Raw genomic sequence first — 13,056 nt, 5'->3', positions numbered from 1 at the left:
TGCCTCTGGCAGGGCAGCGAGCTCTGGGGTGGTTTTCCTCTGGGAGGAAGGGGGCCGGGACTGCAGGGGGAAAGATGGGTGCCCTTGGTCCTAGGAATGAAGGTGTTTCCGCGTGAAACCAGCGCTGCAAGGTGACGGTCTGGTCCCAGCAGGGCAGAGCACAAATTTTCCTTTTGCCCAGCCCCTCCGCACTGCTGCCTCTTTAAGGTTTGCTTATCTCCGTGCGGGACGGGACAGGTCCCAAATGGAAATGCTCGCGTTCCCCAGCACGGCCAACAGCCTGCTGCCTACGGGCTGCTATAAATAACCCCGGGAGCACAGTTCAGCGGCAGCAGCGCGGAGCGGCTTGGAATGATGGCTGGAGCGATTCCAAGAAAATGCCGCCTCCTAATTTCAGATCCGCTTTCTCAAAATAACCCTGTGTTTCCTTATCTTCCCTTTTTAAACTTCGCTTTGAGAGGGAGCCCACGTGAAAGCCCAGCCGCTTGGCTTCGGGTGCGGCGCTGCCTCGTGGGGTCAGCTCGTCGTCCCCGCCGGAGCTCACGTGGCCGGGAAGCTGCCCTCCCGCCCCCTTCCCCCCCCCACCCCTCGTTTCAGTTCCATCAAAAAAAAAGGGGCTGGAGTTTGCTTTGAAGCCAAATGCTTTTTAGGGGAGAGCAGAGGTTTTTGTAGTATGCAGGGCGGTTTTTGTTGTGGGTGAAGATCCCGTTATTTCCAGGCGTGAGCCCAGTCCCCGCAGGGTGAGAGCACCGCCTGCCCATCCCTGCCCGCAGGAGGAGCTGCGGAGGGAGGTTTTGGGGGCAGGTGCTGCTCCTTGCCACACCTGCGGGTCCCCCTTTTTTTGTCCGTGGGACTTGCGGTGGCACTGGTTGACATTTGTGGCTCGGTCACACTTCTTGAGACCCTCCATCCCTCAGAAAACGTGTATGTGATGGGAAGCTCCATCCATCAGCACGAATGGTGCCCGCACCCTGGAGGGATGCGCCCCCGGTTCGCTCGTGCCCGTGCCGGTGTGAAACCCTGAGCGAAGCAACCGGTGTGAACGGGAGCACAACTCAGCCTCGGGGCTCCGGTTCTGCTGCGAACGCCTCCGCGCTGTGGCAATATTTCAGGACCCGCACCACATCCAGAAAACGGGTCATCAGCTGCTCGCTGCGGAGCAGCGGGGGGACTATAAAGCAGCGGGGATCTTCGGGCGTCTCGCTGGAAGTGATGGCTGGATTTGCTTCCTGATCGTCCCCTCCTGACACATAACAGGGATCGCAGGCGCGGACGGGTTGCTGGCGGGGGTTGTTCAGCAGGTGGGGATGAACTCTCCGGTTTCCTCCTGGAGGGTCAGCCAGGAAACATCTTCCTCGTGAAATCGGTAGTAGAATCGAGTCCTCGGTGGCTGTGCCCATGGAAAGGAAAGGATTCGGCAGGGCTGGCCCCGGTCTCCTGCAGGGATCCTGTGGGTGCAGAAGGAGCTGGGGCCTGCAGATTTGAGGTTTGCCTAAATTCCCCGAGTGGGCTCCAGGTAGCTGGGCCACGCGGGAGCAGGTTTGCCAGCAGCCGTCTGTCCTCCGGCACGAGGCGTGGCGCGGTGGGCCCCGTCTGTAGGTGCCACCCGTCGCTCCTGGCTCTGCCACCAGCTCCTGCGTGGCTCTGCCTGGCCTTCCAGACAGCTCCATTGCCATCTGATAAATGCAGCAAGGAGCAGCAGCAATTACGGTGCGTGTCAAGTGTTAATTGGGCGGCTTTCATGATAGAGGCATTTCTTTGTGTGCGTACGAAGATATGACGTGCTCAGAATCGCTTTCCCTCCTGATCTTTGGTTCTGGAGACGTGTGCATTACAGGCAGTTAATGCAAGACAAATCATGTCATTCTTCCTGATTCGCCACATGTTCTGCCGGTGGTGATTTGCCTCCGGGCTGTCTCATTAAGTTGTCTAAACGCGGCAGCTGAATACGTTCAGCTTTTCCTCCGCGCTGATCGCGGCGCACGCACAGGCCTCCAGCAGCACCCACTCGTGGCTGGGGCATCCGCGTGCATCCTTCACCGGTGCTGCTGGGAGAGGCTGCCTCTGGCTGTGCCTGCAGTCCCCAACCCGCAGTTAATTAACCTGCCTGCAATTAATCAGGGCACTGGTTTTTGTCCTGGGTACGTACTGGAAAAAACTCTGCTCAGAGGACACTTCCCACTCGCCGGGAATTGCTGGGGTGCAGGAGGTTGCTTGCCCAAACCCCCCTCTTGGAAGCAGATGTGGTTCTGTACCAGTTTTAATGCCCCCCTTCCTTCCCTGCCCCAAATCTTAGCCCTGGTTTTAATTGTTTAAGACTTCCTAATGGCACTGTGCGGATGGTCTGTGAGATCTGCAGGTTTTATTGCTCTCAGAGACTGAAGTATGAAGCTCTGGCTATGAGTTCTCCGTAGCACGATGAATATTTCAAGCAGGCGGGTCCCAGGGCAGACGTGGCTCCTTCCCGTTAGTGGAGCCCGGTGCACGGCGGTGGAAACACGCAACGCTCACCAGCCTCTCCCGGGGAGCCCCGCATGGGCTGGGGTTGGCAGTGTAGGTATTTTTGATTTCCCTTTATTTCCTTGTGTGAGGACAAATGTGACAGCTTGCTGGTAGGAGTCACTCAGCCATGAGTTAGTCTCGAGGCTCGTACGCAGGTCTGCCTGATTTCGTGGCTGAAATGCGCTCAGAGGGCAGGAGGAGAGGCAGGTGTCGGGGCTGCAGCCGCAGGCAGGCGGGCACCGGGCGTGCGGCGCCACGCGGGTTATGCAGGCTGAGGCCGCTGGGGGGCTGCAGCCCGGCTTCGAGCTGCGCCTCTGCGGTGCCCAGCTGCAAATTGCGTCCCGGGCAGGTGTCCTGCTCTCGTGTCCTGCTCTCGAGCCCGAAATCTGCTGCAGGCGGCTGTGCTCTGCCCCGGGAGCCCGTGGGAGGGGTGAAGGCACTGCGAGCAGCAGCGGCGGTGGGGAGCGCAGGGTTCAGGCTTAATTTTGCACGGGCTCTGCCGTCCCAGCTCGTGGTTACGGCTCTTGTAGCATCCTCGGGGTCACTTCTGAATCGCGCAAAGCCTCACATCCTCCCGAGAGCGCAGCGAATGGAGGGGCTGGGGGCTTTTCCTCGTCAGCCACCTGGCCTGGGTTGTGCCGGGGAGCTGCAGCGTGGCTGCGGGCACGGTGGTGACTCAGGGCTCGGGGCCGGGGCTGCGAAAGCGCACGCCTGCAGCTCAGCCCGTGCGTGGGTGTGCAAAGCCCCGGCCAGGAGCTTGCACGCGTACTGTCCGCATCCGCGCTTCGGGGCGGTCACGCTGAGCGGCGAGGTGAAGCTGGTGGCTCTCGGGGCACCCGCCGAGGCGCGGGGTTGGGGAGACGTGGGGCGTCCTGCGAGCCTGGAGGGCGCGTCCCGCTGGGAGCCGGCGTGGGGGCGAAGGGAGACGGGTGCTTGATGCTCGTGTGCCAGGCAGCAGCGTGAGTCAGCCCCGGGTGCTGAGAGCCCGTCCCCTGCCCAGCCTAGGAGCCGTGCCCAGCCTCTCCGGCGAGCTGAAGTCCCAGCACTCAAACGTGGGGGTTCAGCTCCCGATCCTACAGAGCTTCAGTGCTCACTGGGTTAAAGCTTGGAACCTGCATCAGAAAAGGGGGTTGGTTTTCTCTTCTTCCCTCTTCCCTCCCCGTGGTTAAATCCTGGGAAGCTCAGCTCTGTCCGTGCTGCTGCTGCAGCCCTCTTTTCGGCAGCCGTGGGCTTTCTCTCCCCCTGTCCCATGTGTAAAATAACCCATGTCACTGAACAAACGCCTCTGAAAATCCATCTCCTTGTCCCCCTCGCTGCCAGATACTCGGCTCTGTTGGGTCAGCCCCACGGCTCGTCGGCGGCGTAAAGCGATCTGGATTTATCGGACTGTTAGTAGCAGTAACTGAAAAGCCTGGCTTTGCGAGGAAGTGCTGTTTACTGAAAATGTCATCTTTTATTTAGGCTCCTGCCGCAGCGAGCCCACGTCTCTTTTCAGGCCTGTTTAATTAGTAACCACCCCGCAGCCCCGCCACGTGTTCGGGGTTTCTCTGATACGCGCGGGGTGGTTGGGCTGCGGAGGGAGGGGGCAGCGAAGGGCTCCCCGGCTGCGGGGAGGGGAGGGAAGAGAGAGCAAGACGAGGAGCCAAGGGCAGCTCGAATATAATGATCACATGCTCGCGGAGCGATGAATCCTAGAAAGGGCATCTCTGTGTGCATGTGGGCTCGCCCGCCCTCCTCCTCGCACTGCGACCGCGCCGAGGTAATGCGCACGCTTCAGCAGCTCCAAAGCTGGAGGAGCCCGGGGCTGCGGCCGGGCGAGGACGGGGTTTGGGGGTTTTGGGGGGGGCTTCTTGGGGTGCTGGGAAGGGCTCGGAAGCGCCCGGCGGCGTGTTGGACTTGGGGTAACTCGAGCTGCCGCTGCCCGTTGCCTGCAGGTCCCCCTCCTGCTTCCAGGCAGGGGTGGGATTTGTTGGGGAAGGGGTTTTGGCACAGGTGGGGCACTGGAGCAGAGGGCTGCGGCTGTAAGCAGCAGCAGAAATAACTTCTCTTCTCCCCCTCTCTCTCCCTCCCTCCCTCCTCCCCTCTTTGCTTTCCCTCCCTGCAGAAGAAGGCAGAAGCCGCCCACCGGATCCTGGAGGGACTGGGTCCCCAAGTGGAGCTGGTGAGTGTCACCTCTGGCCGCGGGGGGTTGGAGCGGGGCCAGCCTCGGAGAGGTCCCCGGGAGGCGAGCGCCCCAGCGGTGCGCGCCTAAGCCGTAAGAAGGAAGTGTGCTGCTGGCCAGGACGTCTCGCTGGCGCGGCACCAAGGCAGGAAGCGAAGTGGCTGAGATGAGTATTGAAACACACACACAGAGCCCTCTTCGGAGAGCATTAACCCTTTGGCTCCTCCATCGCACGCCGCAGCGGGGCAGGGCGATGTGGGGGGGGCTCTGGCACCGCGCAGCCCCACGATGGGGCGCTGGCACCCAGGGCAGGTGCAGGAGGGTGCCGGGGAAAGGGCTCTGTAAGCACACGCCAGCCGCAGCCACAGCTGCCTGCAGGTATCGGGACCTGCGTGCGTCCTATTTCTGTCTCGTGCACGGGGAAACCGAGAAAAACACGTTTAATAAATTGTCGTTTTGGGGCTGCTCCATCATCCAGCAGAATCTCGGTGGAAGTCAAGCAGCCGATTGCTGGAGGGGCGTCTGGGAACAGCCCCCGAGGGGCTGAGGACGAGAAAGGTGCTGGAAAAAAAGATGCATCTGCAGCGATGCTGCGGAGCGAAGCAGCCGGAAGGATCAGAGCGGGCCGGACCCGGGTCCGGCAGCATCCCTCACGCTGCACCAGCCACGGGGCGCAGCAGAGGGAGCCTGTCCTGCCACGGTGGGTGTGCGGCCCTGGCTGTGCTCATCGGCTGTAATTTGGACTTGCTGTGCGGAGGTGGGGCTAATCACTGTCTTCCCCAAGTGCGGAAGGGAGAGGTCACAAGGGAATTAGTGGTTGCTGCTGCGTGTCGGAGCCCGCTTCCTTGCTGGGGAGGCAGGGCGCGTTATTTTTCCTCTGAGTCACCGGGGTCAAACCCTTTGGCCTTTTGCTGAGGGTTGGCGGTGCCTGGGACTGGTGCTTCCTCATCCAAAAGATGGTGCGCTTCCTTTCCTTCCCCCACGCACCTTTTTTTTTTTTTTTTCTCCCCCCTTTTTGGATTTGCTGATGCTTTTCCCTCGGGCGCTGACGCTCCAGCGCCAGCCTGTGTCTTTGGGGGAGTTTGGGAGCTGGGCCAGAGCCCAGAGCAAACCTTTCCCTGCCTCTCTGCCCTGTTCCTCGAAGGGGAGGGGAAACCTCTGCGGAGCAAACACTGCCAGCCCCTCGTTGTGCTCTGTGTGCCTCGCACAGGCTGTCTTCGTCTGCCTGCCCAGGGAGAGACCCTTCCCACTGCCCAGCCCCCGAGCTGGGTCGGGCACAGAGCACCCCGGACCTGCCAGCGGCCTCTGGGTGCTGCTGAGGGACGAGATGAACAGCAAGGTGCGCTCCTGAGCTGGAAGGGAAGCTGCTCCAGCATCGGATGGAAGAAGGGATTTTGAGAGCGATCCATATAGAACAAGTAGGGACTTACCCAGGGGTTTGGGGCCGTGTCACGGATTTCCCCTTGAGCTGGAAGCTGCTGGGTACTGGCCCAGCTCTGGTAGGAAACTCTTAGCTCCTGACTTGAGTCTTTTAAACAGCTTTTGGGCTTGTGAGATCTGCGCTGAAATTTGTGTCCTTGGGAGCTGAACACCTTAAGGAAGCAGCTCGTGTTGGTTTCCTCTTCCCAGCTGCTCGTTGCTTCGAACCTACAAGAACCAGCCCTGCATTTTTTACCTTAAGAGGTTTGGTTCATGTCTGATTCTCTTCGGAGGATCCTCGTTTCTGTGCTCCTCGGGTTTTAAACATGCAGATTTGTACCCCAATCCCTTTGCCCCTTACTGGTGCCTTTCCGACCTGTCTGTTGGGCTTTTCGGTGCCCTGACACCTCCTCCCAGGGCCCCCACATCAGCCCCAGCCGATGCAGGATGCGCTGGGGAGCCCAGCGGTCGTGCCCCGTGCCCCGTGCCAGGGCTGGGCTCCCTGGCTGTGAAATCACCCCCCCCCGCACTGGGGCCGGGGGCACCTGGCAGCACGGGGCCCCCCAGGGATGTACGTGCTGCGGTGACGGAGCAGCCGAGGCCCCCGAGGCTGCCGTTTTCTAGCGGCTGGTGAACGTGAGCATCCCCAGGGCTCGCACCCGCAGGGTTAGGTGCTGTGTCCTTGGCACGTGGGGAAAGGCAGTTCAGGTGCGGGGATGCTGGCACTGCCCCCACGTCGGAAGGGTGGGGAGGAGGCAGCTTAGCAAGCCGGGACTGTGCTCGTGTTATCCCTGCGGTGTAGCTGGGACCATTTTAAAATGACCCCGTGTTTCCCCTAGGGAGAAATTTCATTGAGATTTGCACTCCGAATGCTGCGGTGACCAGAAAGCAATCGAGGGCTTCCATTCTGTTTTATTTTTAAAGAGTTTTCAGTAAATCCAAGGATTTCCCAGTAATGGCTTGCGTGGCAATTTTGTTTTCCTTAAGTGTCCTCCCCCAGAGGATCGCGGTACGCGTCGCTTCCCGTGCTGCAGTGCTGTGCCTGTTGTGAGCGTGTCCCCGCGCCAGCCAGCCTGTCAGGTTTGCTTTTGCTTACTCATTTAGAAAGCTGTAGTTCTGGGCAGGTTGCGGACAGCTCTGAGGAAGGAGAGATGGTGTCTCTCGGTCCTTGTCCTGCTGAGAATGAAGTTTCTGTAGTATTTAGTTACGGGGTAGGTACAACTTGTCTCCTGGGCTCGCTTGGCTGCACGGGCTGGGTTTCAGTGCTGGGCAGACGGGAATCTCCTCGAGATGGTCTTGTCGTGTGGAACTCGGGTTTGGGTCCCGGTCCCCTATTTCTGAACGCTCCAGCGTTTCTGGGCAAGTGCTGCGTGCAGGGGCTGCCCGTTAACACCCGGGGTCGCTAACTGAGGGTGTGGGTGGCTGCTCGTGTCCCAGGTAAGGAGCAGTGGAGGTGACCAGCAGCCTCCGGTGAGCTGAGCAGCATCAGGGCACCCGTGATGTCCCATGTGCACACGAGTCTGCTAACCCAGACAGAAACCAAAACGCTCGTGCCTCCCCTTCGCTCAGTGGAGGATATTTGCGCCTCGTCACGTGCCAGCTTATTGGCTTTGTTTGTCAGCGTGGAGGGGAGGAAGGCACTTCATTTACCAGGGTTTCCAGTTCCTGCAGCCCTCCCAAGAAGCAGTGGCTGGTCAGGGCAGCCCAGACGTGGTGCTCCAGAGCCACGGCTTGATTTCTCCTCCCCATGGTGGGAGCTGCCTCTCGTGAGCTGCGTGATAAGGCGGGTGTCCGTGTCCCTCTGAGCTTTCCAAGTGAGAAGTGCCCAGCCCTGAGCCTGGGGCTGGACCAGCAGATCTGAGAGCATTCCTGATAAATACCCCCAGGGAATACGCCTCCTTCTGGGGCTTGTCCCCTCGCCGAGGGCATCGCCAGCGCCGTGTCTCCTCGCTGGCCGGGTGGGTGGGTTGTTCTGGCAGCCGTGCAGCTCGCTTGTGGAGTGCCAGATGCCCGAATGCTGCCAGCAGCCCCACTGTGCCTTCAGGGACACGCTGGTTGCCCTCCCCACCTCTGCCTGCACCCGAGGCATCACTCGTGCCTTCCCAGCAAAGAGGGGCGCGTCCGAGGGGCAGCCGGAAAAAGAAGCTGGCGACCTGCCGGTGCCAAGACGCAGCAGCGATGGGCTGCAGGGGGTAGCTCTCCCTCCACCTCTCACTTCTCTGTGCAAATCACGTGCAGGCTGGTGCAGGAGCACCACTGTACACGTGGGTGCCGGGGGGGCTGCGGGGACGTGCCCAGCGGCCAACGCACCCCTTGCGCTGCTGGAAACCCCGGGGGCAAAGACTTGTCCCGGCTCTGCGGCGAGCTCAGGCAGGCTGCTGCCGCGTAGACATAACAACGCGCGGCGCACAGGCTGCCTCTGCCCGCTCCCCGGGCCCCCCTTTCCCCTCGCCTCCCCCGTGGCGTATGTTCCAAGGCGCGCCGCGTTTGCACCGGGCGCGTAACAGCCAGGCACCGCGCCGTGTTTGTGGGGATTACGTAGCAAAGCGCTTGCAGCTCGAGCGCTGCCTGCCCTCCCACGGGCTGCGCCGGGATGCGCGGGGGCCTCGGCGCCGCCGGCAGCCAGCTCCCTCCAGCAGGGGACGGGGGCACGGGGACAGGGCCGGGGCCGGGTGGTGCCGGGGGTGCTCTCCCTTCGTGCCCAGGCTGGTGAGGCTGGGGGGGGGGACGGGAGGCAGCGGCGCTTCGGCCAGGTTGAAGTTTCTAAATGTCAGGCTGTACCATTTATGCCTTCATTTTTCTTCTTTATTTCAGCCGTTATACAACCAGCCTTCAGACACCAGGCAATACCATGAAAACATTAAAATGTAAGTACGGGGCAATAAAGGCTCTTCTAAATGTCAGGTTGTGCGTTAGGCTGCGGCGGGGGGATGCTAGCTTGCTCCCAGACCCCGTCTGTACCTTCCCAGAGCTGCTGCCTCGCTGCTCGGGGTGCCCGAAGCATCTCTGGGAGCCCAGCAGCTGGGAGCCAGAGCTGAGACAGATGCTGAAGGTGCCGATTGATTTTCCTGGGGGTGGTGGGAGCAGGTCCTGGCTCCTCTCTAAGGGCTTTCCTGGAGGGCTGTCACCCTGGCTGCGGGGGGCTGGGGGGCACCGGGACCCGCTGGGGGGCACCGGGACCCGCTGGGGGGCACGGCCCCGCAGTGCTGCAGCTCGGGGGCGGCTCTGCCGTGTGGGTGACGCCGGTGCCCAGGGGCGTTTGGGAAGGAAACGAGACGCGTGGTGCTTTTTTCGGCTCGTTTCACGCATGCCGAAGTACGAAATCGGCTGCCAGCGTGCGCGCGTGTGTGTGTTTGCATGCGGGGAAGATGAAGTGAAATGAGAAGTTGCAATTACAATTAGATTTTCCTGAAGCACCTCTTGAATGTCTAATAACAACTGGTTATTTCAGAGATACTTACTGAGACTTAGCAATCATGTAATTTGTGACTTATCACCTCAATACATGATTTAATCATCAACTTGCATTTAATAACCACAACGATTTCCTGAACACAGAAGAAATATAACAGATAATGAGAATAGTGATAATTGCGATTATTGTTGGAAATTTGAATAGTCAAACCAGATCTGAAACTTTTATCTGGCGTGAATGAACCGATGATTGCTGCGAGCGGGCTGCTCGGCGCTGCCTGCAGCAAGTCTATTTCGGTACAGGCTCGGTCAGCTGCTGATAATCATCTTTAATAATCTATTAACAAAAGTTAATAATCTTTTGCTTTTCAGCAGTATGTTAATTGGTGCCGGGGGAATTACAGGGAAAGAGTTAACGGGCTCCTGCTGTTGGGCTCTGCTGCCGGGGCTCAGGGGAGCGCGTCAGGCGCTGGCGGTGTTGAAGTGCTGCCGTCCCCAAGCGCTGTGGGGAGGAGGAGGCGGCAAACGTGGCCTCGGTACTGCGCTTACCTGGTTGTTGGAGCTCGGCAGACGTCGCCAGGAGCCTTGGGCAGGGGCTCCCCGGGATTTTGGTGCTCGTGCTCGGAGGCCGTGCAGCGGGCAGACGTGTGCCCTGCGCACCGGCACCCAGCACGCCGCGCTCAGGTGCGCTCTTCTAGCTGCGGAGGTGTGAAGAAGCAAAGGGAACCAGAGCCACCCCCTCTGGCTTACTGACTCAAGCCGTGAATTACGAGGTAGTGCTGATTATACTCTTGGGAGAAGGGACGATGCCTGGCGCAGGGTCTGTGCTCACCGTGAGCCCGCAGCCCCCTGCTTTCAGAAGCACGTAGTGCTCTTGGTTCAGGGAGCTGACAGCTGATAAACCATTTTGTGCAGCGTTGGTGCTGGCCCAAGGATGTGCCCTTGTCACTGCAGGTTGTGACCCACCCCATGCACTTGAGGTGTGTGGATGCCACCACCTTCCAGGGTCCCCCGACCTCCCCTCCTCTTGAAGCTCTCCATCACCAGCTGGGCACTGGGGGTGGTGATTTCAGGCTGCTGCCTAGTTTTGTCCACAGAAGAGTGAGTTAAAAGCAGATCCAGCTACTTCACCCACTCACCGTTCCCTTGCCAATATTTGTGGTTTCGGAATTACGTTTTCCTGTGATTTAAATGATTTCCTGTCCTTTGTTGCTGCCTGGAGGACGGGCACAAACAGGAGGGGACGGTGACTGTGCGGGGCAGGAGTGAAACTGGTGATGGGACACGAAGTGCTGTCGGAGCAGCTTCCCAAGCAGGTTCCCCTCTCCAGACCTTGGCGTGGAGGAAGGTCGTCCCAGCTCCCCTCCCTCGTGGCCGTAGCGGTGATAAACCAAGGCGAGGTTGAAAACCAAGGTGAGGTTGAAGCAGGCAGCCTTGGGGTTAATGTTCTCGGTGATTAATGCTGCAAAAGCATGGGAAGGAAACCACACATTTTAATGAAAAGCCACCATCTCCTCCTTCCAGAAACCTTGCAATTAGCTGTCTTCAGCTGGTTATTGATGCCAGCCGGGTGCATTTACAGATCTAGGTCAGGGAAAGGCCCTTGAGCTATCTGGGCTCCAGATGTTTGCTGCTTTTGACCGTGAGCCTGTCTCAGGTCCTGGGGTTTGGATTTTATTGTGCTACCTGCGGAGAAGTGTGGGGAGATCGGCGTGTCCTGCCCTCCCATCTCTTGTGTCCTTGCTGCACGGTAGAGGATATTTGGGTGCCTGAGGGCCAGGTACAAAATCGAGGTCTCAGCAGTTCTTGCGAGCAAATACTTCACGGTCGCGTGCCCAGGATGAAGAGGTTTTAAACTTGTGCATCTTGGCCAAATCCTGCTTGGGTGTCCAAATCCCACCCACAGCCTCCTCATGTGCATTTCTGCTCTGGATGAGCAGCTTCTGCTCCCTGGCCTGGGGGTGGCTGCTCCCACAGGAGGTGAAGGGAGCCCGCCGGGGGCTTGGAGGTACCAGCCCAGCGCCCTACAGCACCAGCGGGAGAGCTGCCAGGGCACTGTGGGCTGCGCTTTGCTGGGGTGGAATGGGGTGCAGGTTCTTCGCAGCAACTTCACCGTAAGCAGGTTTAGCCATGATGAAAAAGTCTTCTGGCACGTTGCTGGGAATTAATCCAGATTGCGATTCTGTCCACAAGATCTCACTGTATGCTGACTCCGTTGCCCTAAATACAAACCGATCCCATGGGAGGTGGGTTAGGAGCCTCCTACCTGGCCACACAAGGACGATCAGGCTGCTTCTACTCACAGATGCCTTTTTTTTTCCCCCCCCAACTTTTCCTAGGGTGATTTTTTTTTTTCTCAGTTGAATGTTTGCAAGCGTCAGTGGGAAGGCATTTGAATATCACAAAGCCAGAATTCCTCGATTTCTCCGCAGCGATACTTTGCGCCTTGCAACACTGGTTTAATCCCTCCTGCTTGTTTGCTTTGCTCTTCAGCGGGGATGAGTCACTGCTGCTCATCGGGCTGACTGGGGAGTTACGGGAAGGTTTTCTGCTCTTCCTCAAATGTTCCTGGTCTCTTCTTTCCGCGGAGTTTTATGGCCTGTCTCCTATTCAGTGCAGTTAAAATTAATTTCATGCCCCAGTTCATTCCAGTGTTTGCCGTTTCAGAAGCTTTTAAGTCCTGTTTGACTGCCTCGCTGTGCTCTGCTACCCGCCTGCGTGGGTCCCTGCGCTTCACCTGCGAGTGCAGGCTTCCAGCAAGCGTGGTTAATTTTGCATGCTACAGCTGCTGCGGGACCGAAGGCAGAGCCGAGGGGTTTGTGCCAAGGAGCTGACCTACCTGGGGCAGGACGGGGTCCTTCGTGCCTGTAATACCTGCTTCCCTGGAGGGAAGCGCTTGGCCGCTCTCTCGTCAAGCAAAGGTAGCAGTAAAGTGCTCTGATACCGACAGGGGTGGCGTGAGCTTGTTCGCATAGCTAGCTTGGCCCACGCTCGTTCACATTATGAATTTCCCAGCTTTGCAGGGTGCCAGCTGGAGGCCACTTGATCGATTCTGCAGCCGGTCGGGGGACTGCAGGGACTTCTCGTGATTTTTTTTTTTTTAGACCTCGCTGAAATACAGCAACAAGCGGAGAGGAGGCCGAATTGTGCTCCGGCTCAGCACCACCCGCATCTGTTCTGTGTCTCTTGGTGTTGGTGTTTTGGCAGCTGGTGGATGTACAGGGGTGAGAGCTGCTCTTCCTACCCGGCTTTGGTAGGGATGCTGTGTGTTCTCCAGACTCTTGGCACCGAAGGCATTAACCTTCGTTCTGCAAAGTGTCCGAGCAAAGGCGAGGCGTGCACACGAGCGGGATCAATTACCTGCCGTCCTCCTGGAGAGAGATTCTCCGAGGGGGCCTTCGCCTCCGCTGCAGTGGATTCCTACTCGGTCAGCCGTGAAGAGCAGCCCGGTAGGACTCTCCTCCCCCTTCTCGAAGCAGTCATGTTGAAATCGCAGTCTGGGATTTGTGTTTGAAAGCAAAACGCGAGCTTCTGAGCCCGGAACAAGCACACGAGAGGAA

The 13,056-nt window shown here is 59.0% G+C and overlaps 1 protein-coding gene across 24 annotated transcripts in view; it reads left to right on the top strand.

The window, feature by feature from the left end:
• The window catches only part of NCOR2 (nuclear receptor corepressor 2), a 234,396-nt gene that overhangs the window by 123,901 nt on the left and 97,439 nt on the right, over window positions 1-13,056 (top strand). For 23 of the 24 annotated variants that reach the window (XM_066979209.1, XM_066979208.1, XM_066979204.1 and 20 more), the window contains 2 exons: window positions 4,607-4,663; window positions 8,897-8,949. In XM_066979209.1, the coding sequence (XP_066835310.1) occupies window positions 4,607-4,663; window positions 8,897-8,949 (110 nt within the window). Of the gene's footprint in view, window positions 1-4,171; window positions 4,262-4,606; window positions 4,664-8,896; window positions 8,950-13,056 lie in introns of those variants that run through there. The other variant, XM_066979215.1, reaches the window with a different exon arrangement.

This window comes from Anser cygnoides, chromosome 17 (assembly GCF_040182565.1).
Source record: "Anser cygnoides isolate HZ-2024a breed goose chromosome 17, Taihu_goose_T2T_genome, whole genome shotgun sequence".
In the NCBI taxonomy this organism is placed as follows: domain Eukaryota; kingdom Metazoa; phylum Chordata; class Aves; order Anseriformes; family Anatidae; genus Anser; species Anser cygnoides.
Note: the sequence above shows the minus strand (reverse complement) of the source record. Positions and strands in the feature narration are given on the sequence as shown.